Here is a 20,629-nt window from a genome sequence, read left to right as displayed (position 1 = left end):
TTAACTTCTGTATGGAGTAGTAAAGATTCTTTTCCTAAAGTTACTGCTTCTTTTTCCCTGGTCTGTGCATTGACTGCTTGTGACACCATAGGTCAAGTTAGATTAGCATGACAATTAAGCTTTCTTAGTAAATAGTGCTGGAAAAGTAAGGTATCTCAAACTTGCTATAAAATCATTTGTTTCACTGTTGCATTTTATTGAAAGAATTTATTAAAACATTCAAACGTGCATGATTCATACAACATTTAAAAGCAGGTGTAGTAAGATACAGCATTTATGACAGAACATGGTATATGGAAAGATTTAACAGAAGCAGAACCAGTAAACCAATTATTTTTTCCCCAGGAAAGTGGATTAGTGCTGGAAAAGTAAGGCATCTCAAACTTGCTACAAAATCATTTATGTTTCACTGTTGCATTGTACTGAAAGAATTTATCAAAACATTCAAACATACATGATTTATACACCTGTTTAAAAGCAGGTGTAGTAAGATACAGCATTTATGACTTAGAACGTTGTATATGGAAAGACTTAACTAAAGCAGAACCAGTAAACCAATTATTTTTTCCCCAGGAAAGTGGAATAAGACACTTTGCTCAGATTGAGTTCTCTGTTGTCCCTCAGAGGGACAATTAATAACCTTAAAAAACAAAGAAATATTTGGTTCAAGTCAGCACCACAACTACTGCAGCAGTAACAATCCTGTGGTGACCATGCACCATCACTTTCGGCGCCATGGTCAGAGGTATGGCTGATCTTCTCCAGGGCCAAGAGGAGGCCTGATGCAACTCAAAGGCCTGAAGTATGAAGGTTTGCATATGTTATATTTTGTAGAGCTGCCTAGAGATGTTCAGCAGCATTAGCTTTAGAGATACAGACAAGGCAAGCTCACCCTGAGCAAACTGTACGTGGTCTCTTCTCATTACTGCTGTTTTTCTCCTGAGGATGTAAAGCACCAGAAAACTGTAATTGTGCCTCAAGTATTAGTTATATTCAAGTAAAAGGAAACTTTTTATTAATCAACCATATTTGATTAATCCTATATTAATGCTATAGTTGTACCCAAGGAATTAAGTTCCTTTTTAGTGTGGCAAGAAAATTAAACAATGTCTAAAAAGCCATATAAAGCTACATAAGTTGTGGATTCTGCTGTCCACAAATTTATAAAGATGCCCTGAACACCATGTTCCCTGTAAGCTGTGCTCTAGGAGCAAGACAAGTTAATCTAACAGAACACTAAAAATGTTTTGGAAGGAGTAAAATGTGCCATAGTTAGATGGCAATCAAGCAAGACACTTCTAGGAAAAAAATAAATTTCAATTGATTTCAATTCCAAGCAACAATTTCAATAAAATCTGAGTACCTTCTAATAGTTTGACCCCAGTCAACTTTTCCCATATTCCCTGAGATGAATTCCCTGGTATAATTCTAGTTTTAAGACTGCTTCAAGATTTTAGAAACTATTAGGCATGCAGATTGTAATGTTTGATCCTAGTGATTTTACAGAAAATCTTGTAGAATATTACATCTCCTCAACAAAGATGGTATTCTTTGCTCTACAGCAGGTAATAGTAATGGTCATCACTGCTAAATAATCTACTTAGATTTTGGATGAAAATACAATTTTTTAGTTAACATTGAGGCAAAAGAAGGAATCTGTTTTTTCCCTATAGCATTAATGTCTCTGCACATACCCACTCTGCGATGTGATACTTTCCTGTTAACAACAGTAAGAAGTTCTGTGAACTCCCCGGAAGATCCGTGCTTCCTAAGGGTCTCACACAAATCTTGGATGTACCAGGAGCCATTTACAATGTCACGATGAGAATAGTAGCCTAGAGTAGAAAAAGAACATAAAATTAGATCCAAATGTAAGTACTGATAACCTCTTGGAAAAATATTTATGAGACTCACTGTTTGCTAGCTACCATCTATAAGGAATTACTAATGGGTGTAAATCTTACTTTGCCAGTTACACTGCAAATTGTAGATGGGAAATGGCTTTGGTACCACTTGTGGTGCTCAGCTAAGAGGAACATGATTCAGGGACTGGTAGCTTACAGGACTGCACCTCTACTTCCTAAGAGAGCAGATGGGACTGAGGACAACATACATGGGGGACTGGAGAGAACAGCCATGTAGTGCAGGGAAATTTATAAGCCAGCAGAATCCTGGAAAAGAGATGGATGTTGGCTGTCGGGAGGTAGCTCAGCCTCAAGAATGATGACAGTGCTTTTGTTTGGCAAATTTAACGCACCTTGATAATTTACTTTCATTTCATCTCTAGCACATAACATTCTTTCCCAGACAAGTTGCTACTTATCAGACATATGAATCAGATTTACATGGAACTGTTCTCATTTTTTGGACTGCAAAATGAAGACATGTTCAGGGTTGTTAGAGTGAAGTATCAGACACTGGATGTAAAATACTGGAACTCACCTTGCGCCACAGAGTAGCACATGATAAAGTCTGCACCAGCAGGCAGAGTAAAGACAGTAGCTGCATCCACTTCGGTCATATTGTCAGGGGATTCCCTGCTGTCTATTGCATCATGAGCAATGACTGCATCATCATGTTGATTACCTCGACAGGCCTGTTGGTGAGAAGTGGTGTTATGTGTGCACCCCTACCAAGCTCACTGTTAAATTCTGACACTAACCAGAGGCACTTCTGTTCAGCTAGGTGTGCCCCATTACCATGGCTCTGCCTTCAGAAAGACACATTTATTTCTCTGTCACTTAAAATGTTGGGGACAAAGTCCATTGAAAGCTTGAAGATGATCTCAGAATCACTAAGACTGGAAGGGATCTCTTGAGATCATCTAGTCCAACCTCCTGACTCAAGCAGTGTTAGCTACAGCATGTTGTCCAGGACTATGTCCAGTCAGCTTTTGAGGATCTCCATAAGTGGAGACTCCACAGTCTGTATGGGTGACCTTTTCCAGTGTTTGACCAATCTCACAGTAAAAAAAGTGTTTTCTTGTGTTGAGGTGAAATTTTGTGTTTTCATTTGTTCCAGTTGCCTCTTAACCTGTCATTTGGGTACCACTGAAAAGAGCCTGTCTCCCTCTTATTCCCTCCCACCAGCTGTTCAGAACATTGCTAAGATTCCCCTGAGCCATCTCCTCCAAGCTGAACAGTCCAGCTCTCTTAGCCTCTCCTCATATCAAACATGCTCCAGAGTCCCCTAATGATCTCTGTGGCCCTTTGCAGGACTCACTCCAGTAAGTCTGTATTTGTCTTGAACTGGGGAACTCAGGACTGGACACAATACTTCAGAGGCAGCCTCACCACTGCTGAGCAGAGAGGAAGAATTGCCTCCCTTGGCGGCAAGGCAGTGCTGAATTACTGCTCTGAAGCACAGCCATCATTACAAGCTGTTATACTTCTGCTTAGTGCAGCCTCAAGTGTGTTTGTTGAGGAAAGGTTTTTTGTGAGAAGTCAGTAGTGATCCCACTATTGTCAGTGGAGCAGAAAGGCTACACATGGAGGATAACAAGGTGAGAACACACTCAAAAGATACAAAGGAGCATTATTTCAGAACTACCACTAAAAGAGAAAACACAAAGAATTTTCTTTACAGTGATAAAGTTTCATCTTGATGTTTCTGGTTTCCAGAGGTAATTGCTATGCCAGTTGTGCTGGAAAATAACTCAGCTGATGAACTAAGTTAATTAGCTTTTTGATGAGTATATAAGTGTTTCCAAGTATTACTTTGACCTTAAAATTGAAATATGAAAATATTTTTTCTATCTTTGGCACCAGGTTAAAAAAAAAAAGGAAATCTGAATGAGTTCTAATGAAAGGTGAATTAACAATATACTGCTTCTTGCAGCAACCCTGAGGAAGCTTGCATTTGGGAAGAAAAAAGGTAATACTTAGAATTATTCTGTAAACTGGTACAATTACAGTCTGCTGAAGTCCAGGTTCATATATGAGTTTGCTATTGTGATCTGGATAAAGATGGGATAAAGCCCTGCATGACCTGGCCTGACCCCATAACTCTGCTTTGAACAGGAGGCTGGACCAGAGCCTTCCTGAGGTACCTCCCAACTTTCATTCTCCCATGAACCAAGGGAAGGAACAGGAGGTTACATATGGTCTTTGTCTGACCACTTAGCACAGACAGTGTTTCTGAGACAATAAAGCCTTAATTTGATTCTTTGGATTCTACAGAGATGCCAAGTATAGGTCATAGACAAAAAAACCAGCCAACCAACAACAACAACAACTGAAAATCACTACCACCACAAAAACCAACCAACCAAAAAGCCCCACAAAAAAAAAGGAAACAGACAAAAAAGCCAAACACAAAACCCAACTTCACTGAGGATCAAGTAAAGGGACTTGCCTGGAAGGAAGTAATGAAGATACAAAGGGTAGATAGTTTATCAGCTTAGCCTTGGGCTGTGAAGTGTGACCAATAGGAACTGAGCTGAGGCTGTAAAAAACACTGACAGTAGATCTGACATGGGTTTGTGTTTCTTTTTGTAAAATTACTTATTAAATACAGCTGTAATAATATTAACAGTAGTATACATTGGGGTTTCTAATAAAAAGAGAAGAATCCTCGTCTTAAATGCCTTGTGGAAAGACTGCATCAGGAAAACTGACATCTATTGCAGGAAGACACAAGTTAACTTCACTGAATTCAGAAACAGACATCTTACCTGAATGATAAATATCTTTGGTTTTCCTACCAAACTCTGGCACTTGTCTCCTCTGAACATGTCTGTCATTGTCTGAATTTTGATTTTTTCATCATAGGCATAAATGTGTTCATCCTCACCGTGGCTCAGGAACACACACACAAAGCAGTCAGCATCGCTGTGGTCCTCCTTAGAGGCTGAAATAGTCAAGTGGTGTTTAAATGATGAAACACTCTTATTCAGGTCTAAAAAACATCATACATTTGTATCATATCATTGAATCCCCAGTCAGTCCTTTTTCAAATGGATACCATTTTCAGGAAAAGCCATACTGTAAGGATTTCAAGGTGCATTGATTGAGCCTGGCTGAAGGGGCAGTAATCATAAAAAGAAGAATATAATTATCTTCTCCCAGCTCTACATACCATCTTTCAGCTTTTTGTGACTTAATTAGTTCTCTCACTGAAGCTTCTCATACATTGCAATAAAATAATTTTCAGTCTAACCTTTAAATCCTTCTAATGTTAAATTCCTTGTGTACAACAATTTATTTTAAGTAAGATGGAGAGATTGGAAAAAAGGTATCTGGGAATTCTGCTGCAATAGACATAACTAACACACAGTCTCTTACCTTCATCAATTCTCTTCTGCACATCTTTTGCTTTCAGGTCATCAAAAACTCTGACTTCAAACCCAAGGTCTGTCAAACTATTGTTAGAATAGATCAGTATTAGTAAAAATATTGCTCAAATTATATATCAATTGCTACCAACTCAGTTTCTTTCCCTGTGGGGGAATTAACTTTCTTGTGCATTATTTATGAACAAAACTACTAAAGTTGATTTTGAATTCAAACTGGTGTCAAGTAGAGGTCTAACACCTAAAGTTACTTCAAAGAGTTTGTCCAAAGAAAACTCTGGACTCACTCAACTCACAGGACTTCTTGTGCCAGCAGTTTCTGTGACCTAAAAAAAATGTGCCTTGAAGCTTTTTAATTAGAGCTTTCTTCACTCAAGTTGCATTGGTGCTATGTCTGCAAAATCTTTGGGTCTTTACTTAAACAGGAGATTTAGATAACTTCTTAATTTGACCACAATTTCTAAAATTCAGATTTTTTAAGGGTTAGTGGAGCAACCAAGTTTCTTACGTGCGATTCAGATTAATTCTGTCTACCATAGTCCCACGTCTGTCGGGCAGGTTTAATTGCCAAAAAAAGTGCTCATGATTGAAGATTAATGCAACTCCTCTTCTTTTATGGTCCATTTTGTACTGCTCTTCAAGATCACGTGATTGTCTGCTGCCACAGATGGAAAACATTCTTGGTAAATGAGACTGTTTCATTAGTTAAGGCACATAATGGTGCATTTCAGACATGGCTCAAATTTTCCATGTTACATATTTATGTTATAAATACTAACATAATTGCACAGGACACATGCACTTACTTGGAATTGTAGCTGTCTGTGATTCACATCAAGTTTTTCTAAGTAAATCAAGTGCTGCATTGTAATCAATAGACTATAAACTGGGGATGAGGTGCTAAGTGTATCTTGCAAAAGGAGAACAAATGTTTGTTATTTACCCTAATGAAATGAAAGCAATGACAATTTAATATGACAAGTTTAAGTTGACAAATTCATCTAAGTTTCCTGCAACCAGCCCACAAACTCCTGAAGGACAGAAGTTTTTTAAGGACAGAATAAATGGCTGACCATGATAAAGTCCTCTACTTGGAAGCAGAGGACTTTATCATGGCAGCAAACACATAGAATACCTGTGTGTTTGGGAGTAGCATTCTGCAATTGTATTGGTTTATGAGCAAAACACAGCATAGGATGTGTGACAGCACACTCTGGACTTGGCTGTGGAGCCACAGTCATGCCAACACTTGGACCCAAAAGATCCTAAGTGTTGACATGGCTGTACTTAGAAGGATGAAGCAGACAATTTTTCTGCTTTTGTAGTTACTGGTGCAGAAAACAGAAACTGAAACACTTCTAGCAACAATGCTGGCAACAGACAGATCCAGAATTTGAGGTACATGGAATGACACTCCAGGTCATGCTGCCCTAGGACTGGCTCTGGTCAGAGCTGTCATTTTTGCCATGTTAATACTTTCTTTCATGATATGGAATATTCAGGTTTGGTGCAATTACAGGAGAAAGTTGTTTAGAATATTTGTCTGCAGATGTTGAAGATCAGAGTTTCACTGGCAAATGCTTTTGTTTCACAGCAAAATTAACATCATTACCCGTAGACTGTCTTTGCTTTTCCACTTTGTTATGAGAATCCCCTTAATGAAACATGTTTTTGTAACATACACACAAGAATTCAGACAGAGAACAGGAATTTAGGATGACTGCTCAAAGTCAGGGAGGTTCTACAATGTTGGCTGGATAACCAATAAGAGAAGTTGGGTGCTTTATAACATTGTTCCCCTTCTGAGTACCAAACATGATGAAATGCAAAGATTATAAATTTTAGCCTTGTAATTATGAACAATTTTACCTGTACCAGAATTTTTTCAGATTTTGTCAATTTCTCTTCCTTAGGATTTGGCTAGGTGCATGGCTAGTAGGGATTTTGGACAGTTTGGTCATTGGATCCTGCGAATGACCATTTGGGATAATTCCCTAAATAGTTCTTTCTCTACTCAGCTGTATGGATAAGGCAAAGTTATCAGGCAGGTGGTTTACTGTTTTCAGGGCTTTTATGGAATCACTGTTCCATGGTCCATTTCCCGTCCTTCCAGAGGAATAAGTTCCTGTGCTACAATCTAACACTTAGTCTGTCCAGTGGCTCCTTAGAATGTGATGGTACTTGCACATTGCCTACAATAAAGAGAACACTCCTCATAGTCCCTTCCACATGCCTTCACATCTGCAGCTGGTATAGCTAAAACTACAAACATGTTTTGTAAGTGGGTGGAGTTGAATCAAATAATTCTATCCAATTCTTAACAAAAATCAGAAAACCCTCACTGACCTCCCAAGTCCCTTGGGACATCTGTCACTGCCACCAGAACTTTACCTTATATTGAGTGCATCTACTTCTGTGATGTTCTCATTTCCATCTGTTAGAGAAATCAAAAAGTTATTTAGCCACAAACTCATTCATTAAAAACAAACAAAACCAATTTGAAATTATGCATCCAGCCTTAAAGTTTAGCTGTTCGTGTGAACCAAAAGCTCAATCACACATCAGGTAAGCAGGCATGCAGGTAAACAGCCTCATTAGTGTTTGTCTGTACCCACAGCTTTTGGAGGCTGTTCTGGAAGTTCTGACTCCAGCAGTCTGAATTTCAGGTGGTCAAGACATGAATATTTTCTATCTGTCTGTGTATCTGTACCTATATAAACATATTCAGAGATGATGATTTTATAAAACTAGCTTGGTGTATTTTTTTAACGAGACTCTAACTCAATAGTAAAAATTTTACATAACTTAAAAATACATCGGTGTTTCTTTTCTTTCAGTCATGCTGCTAATACAAAGCTGAGCATTCTCTTTGAGGTTGGATGCAGCATGAGTCACAGTAGATAGTGTAACAGCTATTGACAACTGAAAAAATGCAAGACTTAAACCTTTTCTTCTGCTGAACTATAGAGACTTTAAGTACCTCCAGTACAGAAGGGACATAAAAGTAACAGTGTGGGAACAACAAAGAACGTGCACATCTCGGGAGTGTGCAGAACTACAGACTTGCAGATGGTTAGGCTAAAGTCCTTGTTCCTCTTACTTAAGCATCTCAGTGGTGTACTAAATCACTACTACTACTGGTACAGACTAACTACCACGTTATGAGAACTGTATATGACACTGTACCTGTGGTGGGTAATATAGGTCTGCTATCCAGCTGGACATGGCCTGCAATTATAAGAAGAGTCACATGTACATGTATTTTGCAAACTACTTTGCACATACAATACTAGCTTTTCACATCTATTTTTCAAATGTTATTAATGCCTTTTGCAAAACTAACATAGCTATATCTTGATAGAGGACAAAAGTTCTTGTGATCCCCCCTCCCCATGAAACAGATAATAAAATTTTATAGTCATCAAACTTTAAGACAGAAAATGTAGACACAGGAGGACTAGAATTCCTGGGCTACAGGAACCTAGGAAAAAAAAATTCCTGTTAATTTAATCCTGTTTAGTAACTTCCTAGTCTTTGGTTTTTCATTGTCCCTCTCGTATCGCAGCTTCATTCACATAAACACTATATGAATTATCATGATTTATGAAAAGTTTTCTGTTTGTCTCACACAGGAACAAGTTTGTTCTAAAATCTAATTGAGACCAACAGGACTACTTGTCATTAATTTCATGAACACTGATTGCTTTAAAGTAATCAAAAATCAGGTATGCACTAGGTTACACTGGAATCTCACAGAGTCTATCCCTGGATGCGTTTCCATCTCAACAGATCTACCATCAAGACTACAAAGGGCAAGGCCCTTAGAAACAACCAAATGGCACAAAAAAGAAGCCCCTTTAAGCCTGGCTGCATCTCTGGGGACCCAGCCCAAGTTTTACTGCCTTGACTTCTCCTGCCCTCCAGTTACACGCCGAGAACCTTCCCCACTTTCCCTGTCCCGAGGCTGTGCTGGGAAGCCAGAGGGGTTTTCCCCTTGCGTGGCGTGCCCTGGATTTATTGCAAATCCATTTCCTTGTTGGCCATCCTTCACCTCCCACCTTCCCGAACGTTCCTTTCCTCCTCCTCCAGAAGGAAATGTTATAGATACACATTATAATATTGGCTTTTCACAAATATTAAAATGGATTTTAGATGAGTAGTGTTAAAGTAACTTTGTTACATAGTTTTTATTTCTGTTGTTAATTAAACTTAGTGAAATAGCTGATATAAGTATGCTTGTGTTAAAATGCCTGCTTGGATGGGATAACATCCAATGAACATATGAAGAAGACACCTGCTACATGCCAACATTTGGCATTCACCATCTGAAGACAGTGTGGACCAAGGCCCAAAAACTGGAGGTGTTAAGCATGGATTAAAACCACAGCCAAGGAATCCGCATGCTCTAAAAAGGCAGACCCAAATTAAATAGTTCTTGGAATATGTAAACTAAAAAGGAAACTTTACTATGCATAAAGGAAAGTTTACCATGCATAACTGAATTGAATTCCATAAAAATTGCATTGAATCTGTTACAGGCTGATGCAATAGAGGTAATGGCTGATATAGGGAGCATCCCCGAAGATAAGTGTGGCCTTGCCTGAGGGCGAAGATGCACCCGGCTGTAATAACCTTTGCTCTATGGTCCTTGTTTCCTATTGTCCTTTATTAATTTTTTTCATTTTCACGGAGAGTGACCGTGTTTTTCACAGAAAGGAGGACAGAAGCAAAGCTCCGGCTCTCCGTGAGCGCCGGCAGCGCCCTGGGTGCAGCGCTCCCCCTCTGTGGGAAGCTCAGGCGCCCCGGCCGGGCAGCCCGGCTGCCCCCGGCCCCTCACAGACATTCCCCGTCCCGCTCCCGTTCGCTCTGCCTCCGGCAGGAGCCCCAAGCGGCGCGGCCCGGCCCTTCCCGGCCCTTCCCCACCGCGTCCCCTCCGCACACGCACCCGCCTGCGGCTGCCGCTCCGAGCCCGACATCGCCGTGAACCGAGGCACCGGCTGCACACCGACACGAACCGAACCGAGCGCAGGCAAGCACTGCCTGCTCTTCCTCTTCCAAGCCTTCCCCTCTCTTTCTCTTCCTAGCCTTCCCCTGGTCGCTCCGCCCCCTCGCCTTTTGTTCCCGCGGAAAAGCCCAAGGGTGCTGTGTTAAAGTTCTGTGTTTCCTGTGCTCCTGGGCTGGTTCTCAGAGACCGTGGTCGAGTAACCGCACCGGCTTGTACAAAACCAGCGTCCTGAAATATGGTGAGAGCCTCCCGTATTCACTTAGTGTGGATTTTTCAAAATTCTACTCAAATTCCCATTTCAGGTCCATCGTGTTTTCTTTCCTGTACGGCTCCTGTTCCTCAAAGTCCTTTTCCATTCGGGCACCCACACGCTACCTTTGGGAGGTTTGGATGTGTGGATCATTCTGCAGCTTTGCTCTGTTTTCCCTTCAGTTCTCTTTGATGATTTTGGAACTGTGAGGCGAGGGACAAGGTATTGACGAGAGTGCCCAGGTGTCTTAACGAGTATTCCCGACCGGGAATTATGTGGTACTTACCGCTCACTGATCAATTGCATAACAAACAAGTTTCTAAACCAATGCCAGTGACAAACCCCATTCTTCTGTATAAGAGCTTTACAGATTATACCCTAGAGGGATCCGATTTTTTTATCTAGCCTACTTTTAGATATGAAACTCAGATATGAATGTGCACTCAGGAGAGTGCTGCTACAAGCACAAAAAAAAGAAGCAGATTTAGAGTGGAATTATAGTTTTTATCCAGTCTAGTTTTACTCTGGCTTCTTGCATGGGTAAAAATTTCAGACAAGATGTCTCCCTTTGATTAAAGGAGCTATGGGGTGTTTTTAACTGCCTTTCCTTGTTTTTGTCTTGTTCAGACCTGTTACCCTCAGACTGTCAGTAGGCAGTTAGATCAAGATAGAACTTTGTTTCAATTGTCTTTGTGCAAACTTTAGTTAGAACATGACACTATCACAAAGTTTGCATCTTATACTGGGTAACATTTAGACTTCTACCAAACAGATTCATTTTTTGGCAACTGCAGATCCCAGCTCTCACAGCTCATTCTAGAGCTGCCCCCGAAACCCACTGGCAGCCAGACTCCCGTGTGAAGTTCTGCATTTGCAGAACCGAAATCCAGGACTCTGTCAGCGACGTTCCTCAGTCCAACAGTTTGCTTAGATCCTTGTAAGACAGAGTTTTCTTCTGCTCTGTTTTGCTGGAGGCTGAGAGCAGGCTCAGCCACTGTGTTGGGTCACCAGTGACTTGATCACAGTGTGCAGCCCGAGGTAGCACTGGGCTGGTGTGCGTTTCCAGCTCATTGTAATGCATGAAAGTTTTATTATGTGAGATGTGCCTATAGGTTTAGAAACACTTCCAGATTGTAGGTGGGTATTTTTTGGAAAAAGCATTATGGATAGATCAGAACTGCAGTCTGAAGAAGGAAGTTTGATTGTGGACACACTGCTGTACAGCATTACTGACTACACAAAAACATGCAGTATTGAGTTAAATGAGCTGCTATCTATAGTATTGTTATGCTTTAATCTAGCATGGAGCTGTTCACTCACTTCCTCCAGTGGGATGAGGAAGAAAATCAGAAAAAAAGGTAAAGACAGTTTAACGGGACAGAAAAGGGGGGGGAATACTAACGAAAGGATATACAAGGTGAGTGACACACAGTACAGTTGCTCACTGCCCACTGATCGATGCCCAGCCAGTCAAGGAGTGATCAGTGCCCTTCCCTGGCCAACTCCCCCCAGTTTTATTGTTCAGCATGATTCCATATGGGATATTCCTTGAGTCAGCTGGGGTCTGCTCCCAAAATCCTTGTGCACATCAGCCTCCTTGCTGGCAGGGCAGCGGAGAAGCTGTGCTTTAACAACATTCCTCTCATCCTCAAACCAAAACACAGCATTGTATCAGCTGCTAAGGAAAACATTAACTGCCACAACCAGGACAAGCATTACATTTTTGCATATATTTATAAATATGTAAGTTCTTAAATGGTATGATTGATCCTAGGGGTGATAACTAGCCTTTATCTTAGGGCTATGGTCTGCAAAATGCATTTTGTATAACTTGCAGGCAACTCTATCAAGGATTTCTGCTACAGGAAAAGCTTGTGCGAAGTAAAGACTACCTGGAAGAAGTGAAATGCCTCCTGTGGTTTGCAAGCAGAACTATCAAAGTGCTATCCAGAAGTATTAAAGCTCTTTTAGTGTTTTATGTGGTTTGAAAGAAACTCCAGGAGACTTTCATGGTATAATTACACATCAGCACAGGAGGGAACAAAACCCAGCTCTTTCCAACAGTGAAAATTTTCTGTGTTGTTCGTGGTTTAACCCCAGCCAGTGACTAAGTATATAAGTGTGTGCACACACAGACACACACACACACGGGATGGCGAGAAGGAGAATCAGAAAAAGTGAAACTCATGGGTTTAGGTAAGAACACTTCAGTAACTGAAATAAATTAAACAAAAATAATAATAAAAATGGAAAGGATAAAGAGAAAGAAGACGTATAGACCCCACGACAGACAAGTGACACACTATTCAGTTGCTCACCAACTGTCCAGTCCCCAGTTGCTGTCCAGTCCCCAAGCAGCAGTTGATGCCTTCTGGCTGATCAGGATATAAACTCCCCCCTTTTTATATACTGGAGGTGATGCTCTATGGTGTGAAATATACCTTTGGGCAGTTTGGGTCAGCTGTCCTGGCCATGCTTCCTTCCAGCTTCTTGTGCACCTCCTCGCTGATGGAGTATGGTAAACTGGGAAGTCCTGGATTTAAGGTAAGCACTGCTCAGCAACAACTAAATCATCGAAGTGTTACCACCATTATTCTCACACTGTATCCAAAACACAGCACTGCATCAGCAACTAGGAAGAAAAATAACCATCCCATCCAAACCCAGGATATGCATTAATTTAAGCACCTAGTTTAAGCCCATCTGTACAGAACTCAGCAAGTCATCTACTTGAATTAGTGGTTTGAACTCATTGTGGTACTTCTGTCATTTGAAACAATGCCATTAACATTCCCTGCTTTAATGTTAAAAAGATTTTTAGGGCTACAACCATGGAATGCCAGGGTAACACAGAATTGTTTCAATTCTGTGGTAGAAAATGAATGTCACCAAAGTTAGGGGAAATACAAGTTCATCCAGCAAAGTTTCATAAAGCTTTACAGTAATACTTCTCTCACCAAAGTTAGGAGAAGTACAAGTTCATCTAGCAAAGTTTTGCAAAGCTCTACAGTAATACTTCTCTCACCAAAGTTAGGAGAAGTACAAGTTCATCTAGCAAAGTTTTGCAAAGCTCTACAGTAATACTTCTCTTTTAGTGCTATTTCATATCCACAAATAAGAAAAGAAACCTTGAGGTACGACCAAAGAACTTTAACAGAAACTTTTTGTTTATGAAGCCCTTACATTCACTGTCATGTACACTAAGCTCTAGTGACAAACAAACCAAAACCACAACTGGTAAAGAAAAAACACACAAAATTATATCACATTATACTCTATAGTCCAGTGAATTTTATGCATTTAATTTCTACTGCCTGTTCACAGATGTAATATTCTAATTTTCATTCCTCTCCTGTGAATATTTAAAGCAAATTGCTTTTTAATGAAAACAAATCATTATCTTTCTAACAGAGGACCTAATGCAGAACTTAACTAAGGACTGACACCTGTAGATAAGCAATAAGTACAGAGAGCAAACCCCAAATAATTCAGACATCAGGTGATTTTAGCTAGAGAAGTCATAGAGGGAACAAGTGACAGAAGTACAGGCTCATATATCCATCAGCCTCACAGAGGGAATCTTAAATAAGTTTTTTGGGCACACTGATCTTAACTGTGGAACTTAGTTTTAGTTTTCATCAGAACAGACTAAATGAAAGCAAAGATGAATACAGTAGCCAAGTTGTGCCACAACAGAAATATAAATCAACATATATCCTTTCCGTGCATATAATACACAACACAAAATGTTTTATTCAAAAACAGACATTTGATGAATTTTTTAAAAATAACATAGAAACTACATTTCACCATTCTGTCAAATCAAAAGTATATCCTTAGGCTGCAAACTGTTCATTTTACTGGACAGCCCTTAAAAGGATCAACGTATTTGATCTGAAAAGTGCTGCAGAAGTAAGGCATTGATATAGAATCAGGTAGAAATATGTAGTGCATGTACATTGGCTTGGGGCGTTTTCCTGGTTTTTTAACAACAAACCTGCAGGACCACATACATGGGAGAGAACTCAAGGCAGTTGCAGCAGAAACACGCAGGTACAGGCTATGTAAGATGTTTCATATTGGTACACACAACACACTCTCCTGTTGAACCCATCAGATGCTTCAACTGCTAGCAAACCTAAAATCTGACCTGTATTAAAGATCACCTGAGAATTCAATGTAACTCTTTGGTGCCTGTGATGTCCCCACTATGGAGTCTTCTTGGGAACATTAAAATGGCACCAGCATTTTATAACGGCACGCCCTAGGTGAACATACACCAAAGGAAAGCAATTTCAGTTCCCAAGCTTCTGGCATAAAATGGAGAGAAGGACGACTTGTTTCTTTTTTACATGAATGAGGATATTGTAGCGATCTTCAAATCAGTAAATTCATGTCAGTGTTTAATGTATCATTGTCTGAAAAGCAGGAAGTTTGTAACCAAAGCCTTGCTTCCTTTTGGCTGGATCTTCAGTTTTGTTCTACACCACGAGATCTCGGTGTCTTCTCTCAGAGATCTGTCTTACCCTCGTAATGACACATACAAGCAGCTCTCTGGCTGTCCAGGTATGGTTTGCATCCTAAATGTATAACTGCATCAAACAGCAGCTGAACGGTCGATTCACAAGCTGCAAGCAAAGAAGAGTTCAGTTAAAAGTACTCTTTGAGTGGAATATAAAACTAACAGGAGAAAACTCTGTCAAACTGAGAATGACTCTAAGAAAGAAGCAATTTTCTCTGGGCAAAGCAAACAGATTGTCAAATGAAAGACTGAACCAACACAGAGTGATTTAAGTTTTGATTAAAGATTTTTTATATGCCAAACAAAATGAAAATTCATTGCATATGGAATGTTTTCTGTGTTGGAAACATACTGAATCTTGGAAGATGAAAGAGCTGGTTTACCTTCTCACTCTCTGCATCCCAGTTTATGCAGAGATTGCTATCTTTAACATCAGCTCAACAGAATTGAACAAATATTGACCAGTTCTGACACTGAAGACTAACATGATGATTTATTTACAGTTAGATAAATTTGAGAAGTTCAAACACAAGATTGTTCTAAAAACTTACTGCTCTCAGTGGGAGTATTTACTGTGAAAGTGACATTGTCCAAGTTAAAAAGTGGTTATGTCATGTATCCATCAGATGCAGGCCAATAACCAGAAGAAATATCATATGGCCTGTTACTGAGAAACCTAACATTTATTCACCAGGGGACAGCATTAACTACTTCCACTATGACTGTTTATTATTTTAATACCTTATTTCATACAGGGAAAGATTCTATATTTTCCTACAGTTTACTAGCAATCAGGCATAGAAGTTTAGAAATCACCCAGCAGAACAGTCATCCTACAGCTGTTACAGTAAATGCAAGAATTATACATGCACTTTGATCAAGTTCTATTCCAATATTCACACTCCCAGATGGGCAGCATTATTTTTCCCCTAAAGTTAAAACTAACCTTAATTCGAAGTTAGTTTTAACCCTGATAATTTTCCTGTGCTGTGTCACTGCTCTGTTGTACAAGCATCTGGGCTGCACAGCAGAAGGACAGAACAAAGCATCTTCCATCAGCTTATGGAAATGTGGCCTTGCTGCACTGCACAAAGATTCTTTGCCAAGTTAAGCTCAGGTCAAACTTGAAAAAAAAAATAAAGGCTTTTTCACACTTACCCTGGACACTCTCTGAGATTCCAAGCGTTTTCTGCACATCTCTGCAAATTTTTGAGAGGCAGGTCTGAAACTGCTCATCACAATCATTTTTGTTATTGCCACAAGTATCATAGCATCTGTCATGGTGATTGCAGCACTTTGTCATTGAAGGGATACCGATGTCAAACTGTGAAGAAAACACACACACACCTCCATTGGTATTCCAGCATAAGGAAAATACAGCCTATGGACAGACTGTAACAGTTAAAAACTAATGGGATGGGTTAAGATAAAGACAGTTTAGTAGATGAATCAAAGAAGTAGTACACAGTACACAATTTTAGAATTTAAATTCATTTTAAATTAGTTTAAATTTAGTTTTTAGATTAAAATTAGTTTAATTGTTGAGTTAAACAGTTTTAATTAAAAATTTAAAAAAAATATCTAAATGCTAGATGCTTCACGGATGAACTGAACTGGAACCATGTGAAAATTGTTTTAATTTTTGTAATGACAACTCTGATGTGGTGTGGAATCCCTCAGAAAACAGTAATATTTGGCTTCAGGGCTAAAGTTAAATGTAAAGAAGAACTGGAAATGGAAAGAGAACTGAGAGACTTTCCGAACAGACAGAGCATAAAGATGCATATTCTACTGGGTTTTGGGGGTTTTTTTATTTGCAGCCTCAGCATTTAATATAATGTGTACTTGTGTAATACTGTACACAGTAGATGAATTAAAAAAATATCCCAAAATAAGCAGTGCAAAAAGCATTCAGCACATTTCAAAGCAGAGGGGATACCAAGCCCATCTCTGAGCAACAGCCACCTGGAAGTCACACACAGCTCTGCAATGACCCCCTCCCCACCTTCTCCCAGTGCTCCAGTTTTTATTGCTGGGCACCACTGTACAGTATGGAACACCTCTCTGTTCAGTGTAGTCTGCTGCCCAGCTGTGTCCCCACCCAGCCTCTTGCCTAGCCCCAGCCTACACTCTTGGGGTGTTGGATGGGCAGAGTTGGGGGAAAAAAGAAAGTCCCAAAGCTGGAGGATAAGAAGCTGACTCCTATTTTCTTTGTAGCATTAAGGAAAAAGGGTTAGTGTCAGTCAGAACAGCAAGAGTCATAGCCAAACCCTCCACTCTCACACGGCTACAGCTGCAGTTATGCAATGCTTCCAAGACTGTGCAAACAAAACACTAAACCAAACACTCAAAACCCAAGAAGTTTATCATCGTTACATTTTATGCTTGTAATCTTTGAAAATGTTTATGCTAGGTTCATTTACAATACTAACACTTCCCATATGTTGTTACCAGAGCATGTGTTAGGAGCTGATAAGAACAAGGACCTTGTATATGGATGCTGTCTCAGAAGGGGGAATGGAAAAAGTCATTATATTGAGGAAAGCTGATGTATGAAAGACACACAAAGAAGCCCCAAAATGGAAATACTTACCTGAACTCCAAACAGAGGGGATCCACAGCCATTTGGTGGTGATGGTTTATATCCGTAGCGAGGAACGGGCCTTGATCCTGAAAAACGGAATTTGTCATGTCTCAAATAAGATTTTTTTGCACAAGATTTTAGTGGTTTTAAAACTCACCACAGACATTTGTTTGGCTCAAGACAGTATCAGTTGTATTTTTAACTTAAACATATATTCAGGCACCTGCATATCAACAATTCTTTCCAAATGACAACTTAGGGGTACTAAGCAATTTTTTTTAGAAAGGGGGACAAGGCACCTGAGCAAGTGAAAATGTTTGCTTCCTATGTTAAAAAAAAAAAAATTACTGAAATCCATGTGTTGGTTAAGTATGCAATATGTAGGAGTGTATTAACAGAGTACTTTAGTGTAAATTCATTAATACTTCTATGCTCTATATGCAACCAACAGTAGTTCTCTGATTTTTTTATCTTAACTGGGATGAAACATCATTTTTATTTCTACAGCTTTAACATTAATAGAATTTGAATTAGTAGAGACTGCTAAACTCACATCTCCCTGAACACTCACTAGTGCAGCAAACCAAGGAATTCTGCATCCCAAGTTAAGAAAGACTGTGTAGTTAATTTGAAAAATGACCCTCCCGTTCATTTCAGTAGTGGAAACAATCTGAAGCCACAGTTAAATGTAATAGGGAAAAAACCCATTTGAAAGATGCATACTTCAGTACAGAGTGTAAATGTCACAGTGTCCTGGCCACTCTTGTAGAGCCAGCCAGGGTGTCACCATCAGACTCATTTCCTGACTTAACAAATAACCTGACACAGTAAACTGGAGTGATGTGATCCCAGCACGACAGGCTATGCCAGCCTCCCATTCTGGGGTGCTCTTGAGGCGCCAGTGAAAAGCCTGGAAAGAAATCCCATTTCTGGAGCATCGCCTGCCTGGCACTGGGGATGGGCACAGCACGGGAGGCAATCACAGAATGGGTCAGGCTGAAAGGCACCACAGTGAGTCATCTGGTCCAAATGCCCTGCTCGAGCAGGCTCATCCTAATAATAACAGTCTAATATAATAATAACAATGATGATTATGATAATAATAACCATCGTCATCTACCAGGTCATGCCACCTTGAGCTGCCTCAATTATAGTTCAGGTAAATCAGGCAGCTGAAGCGCAGGGAGGAAGCGCAGATCACAGATGTCCTCTGCTGGTAGCAGCAGGACACTTAGAGCAGGATGCATTCCTTCCTCCGGCAAACGCGGCTGCCATTAAAACCTGCTGTGCAAGCGTCACTTCGAAACAACATGTTCCATAGCTCAGAGTTAATAAGCTTTTCTGTCCCAAACGGAGTGCTCAGGAGTGCTCATAAATAACCAGCCGGGAGAGAGTAACTCTTCTCACTCCAGGGTTTTTCCCTGGACACATCGGCTACATATTTGACAGTAATAAGCCTTTCCCCGAGGGAAACGTCTTGGAGACGTTTAAAAGGAGCTACTTAAAAGTCGCCTTACGAGAACAGCTTACGTGTACACATGCTCCGTACACGTTACACACGTATTTAAACACACATACACGTGCAGGAGCTCGCTCGCCGCGGTTCATACACGTATTTATTTACAGGAAAGCACGCCGGGAGAACTCAGCGGGGTTTGCCCGGGAGCGGCGCTGGGCCGCCCTGCCCGGGACAAGGGTCGCGCCCCAGCCCCGCTCACCGTCGCTGCACTTGTACTGGCAGAGCCCGTCCTCGCCGCCCAGCAGGTCCAGGGCCGCGTTCAGGTACATGTCGATCTTGTGCACGCCATTGCGGATCGTCTTCAGCGTCATCCGCCAGTCCGGGGTCTGCGGCGCCTCCTGGCCCCGCGCCGGCCGCCAGGCGCAGGCCGCCACCAGCAGCAGCAGCGGGGGCAGCAGCGACAGCCGGGCCGGGGCCATGCCGAGCCCGCTAAGCCGCTGCCTTCTCCTCCGCCGCCCGCCCGGCCCGGCCCGCTGCCACCGCCGTCACCGCCACCAGGGCCGCCATGGTCCCCGCGGCCCCGCCCGTGCGCCCGCCCGCGGGGAGGGGCCTCAGGGCAGCGCCGCGGAGCGCTCCGTGACCCCTCTGCTGTGTGCCCTCAGCCCTGCGCCCTGTGCCGTGTCCTCTGTGCCCTGTACCCCTCAGCCCTGTACCCTGTGCCGTGTCCCCGTGTCCTCTGTGCCCTGTCCCCTGTCCCCCTCAGCCCTGTACCCTGTGCCGTGTCCTCTGTGCCCTGTCCCCTGTGCCCTCAGCCCTGCACCCTGTGCCGTGTCCTCTGTGCCCTGTCCCCCTCAGCCCTGTACCCTGTGCCGTGTCCCCGTGTCCTCTGTGCCCTGTCCCCTGTGCCCTCAGCCCTGTACCCTGTGCCCTGTGCCCTGTCCCCTCAGCCCTGTGCCATGTCCCCTCTGCCGTGTCCCCTCAGCCCTGTCCCCTGTGCCGTGCGCGGCCCTCCGAACCGGGGCAGCGACAAGCGGGACCTGCCCTGGTACCTGGCAGCTCGGCGCTGCCCCCGGAGGTACCGAATTTTGTGACGATGTTGGGTGGGAAGGAAACTGACCCGGCCGTGTTTGTACATGAGTGGTTCTCGTGACATCGCCAAAAGTGCAAGGCGGGGTTGTGAAGCGGAGCGAAATGAAAGTGTATCTGTTAAACGGTAAAAGTCCAGTCTTGATTTGTTCAAAAGAAAAATCAGACCAGAATGAACTTGCTTACTAAGAACCGTGTTTGGTTTTCAGAATTTTAAGAAAAAATTATATCTAAATGATAGAAGCTTCACAGATTAACTGAATTGGAACCATGTGAAAATTGTTTTAATTTTTGTAATGAAAACTCTGTGTGATGTTGTATGGAATCCTTCAGAAAACAGTAATATTTGGCTTCAGGGCTAAAGTTAAATGTAAAGAAGAACCAGAAATGAAATGAGTACCGAGAGACTTTCAGAACAGACAGGGCATAAGGA

The 20,629-nt window shown here is 41.5% G+C and overlaps 2 protein-coding genes across 3 annotated transcripts; both read right to left on the bottom strand.

Annotated features, from left to right (window-relative positions):
* Nucleotides 1-187: 187 nt before the first annotated feature.
* CASP6 (caspase 6) lies at nucleotides 188-10,874 on the bottom strand. 2 transcript variants are annotated; one of them, XM_054633132.2, is made up of 8 exons: nucleotides 10,236-10,874; nucleotides 8,477-8,518; nucleotides 7,682-7,724; nucleotides 5,799-5,948; nucleotides 5,283-5,359; nucleotides 4,673-4,848; nucleotides 2,443-2,596; nucleotides 188-1,835 (listed from the first exon to the last, which is right to left on the bottom strand). In XM_054633132.2, exons 1-8 carry the CDS (start codon nucleotides 10,264-10,266, stop codon nucleotides 1,597-1,599), a joined length of 912 nt encoding a protein of 303 aa, XP_054489107.2. In that variant the 5' UTR covers nucleotides 10,267-10,874; the 3' UTR covers nucleotides 188-1,596. The 2 variants fall into 2 exon arrangements, with proteins under 2 accessions (XP_054489107.2, XP_054489108.2); XM_054633133.2 differs by having other exon boundaries at nucleotides 5,799-5,945.
* A 2,816-nt stretch (nucleotides 10,875-13,690) lies between these two features.
* PLA2G12A (phospholipase A2 group XIIA) lies at nucleotides 13,691-19,717 on the bottom strand. Its single transcript, XM_054633134.2, has 4 exons — nucleotides 19,370-19,717; nucleotides 17,661-17,737; nucleotides 16,226-16,391; nucleotides 13,691-15,173 (listed from the first exon to the last, which is right to left on the bottom strand). The coding sequence occupies exons 1-4, from the start codon at nucleotides 19,587-19,589 to the stop codon at nucleotides 15,055-15,057; spliced, it is 582 nt and encodes a 193-aa protein (XP_054489109.1). The 5' UTR covers nucleotides 19,590-19,717; the 3' UTR covers nucleotides 13,691-15,054.
* Between the last annotated feature and the right edge of the window lie 912 nt (nucleotides 19,718-20,629).

The sequence above is a fragment of the Agelaius phoeniceus genome, chromosome 4, assembly GCF_051311805.1.
Source record: "Agelaius phoeniceus isolate bAgePho1 chromosome 4, bAgePho1.hap1, whole genome shotgun sequence".
Lineage (NCBI taxonomy): Eukaryota > Metazoa > Chordata > Aves > Passeriformes > Icteridae > Agelaius > Agelaius phoeniceus.
The sequence above is the reverse complement of the archived record's forward strand: the minus strand, read 5'-3'. Positions and strand labels throughout refer to the sequence as shown.

Excerpts from the sequence above, each read along its gene's own strand:
- CASP6 (XM_054633132.2), bottom strand. The coding sequence starts at position 10,266 with ATGTCGGGCTCGGAGCGGCAGCCGCAGGCGG. Across the intron at positions 8,519-10,235 it reads GGAGCGGCAGCCGCAGGCGG|GCCATGTCCAGCTGGATAGC; the intron begins GTGCGTGTGCGG and ends TTATAATTGCAG. Across the intron at positions 5,949-7,681 it reads GTAGATGCACTCAATATAAG|CAGACAATCACGTGATCTTG; the intron begins GTAAAGTTCTGG and ends CATCTGTGGCAG.
- PLA2G12A (XM_054633134.2), bottom strand. The coding sequence starts at position 19,589 with ATGGCCCCGGCCCGGCTGTCGCTGCTGCCCCCGCTGCTGCTGCTGGTG. Across the intron at positions 17,738-19,369 it reads CCAGTACAAGTGCAGCGACG|GATCAAGGCCCGTTCCTCGC; the intron begins GTGAGCGGGGCT and ends TCCGTTTTTCAG. Across the intron at positions 16,392-17,660 it reads CCCCTCTGTTTGGAGTTCAG|TTTGACATCGGTATCCCTTC; the intron begins GTAAGTATTTCC and ends TTTTCTTCACAG.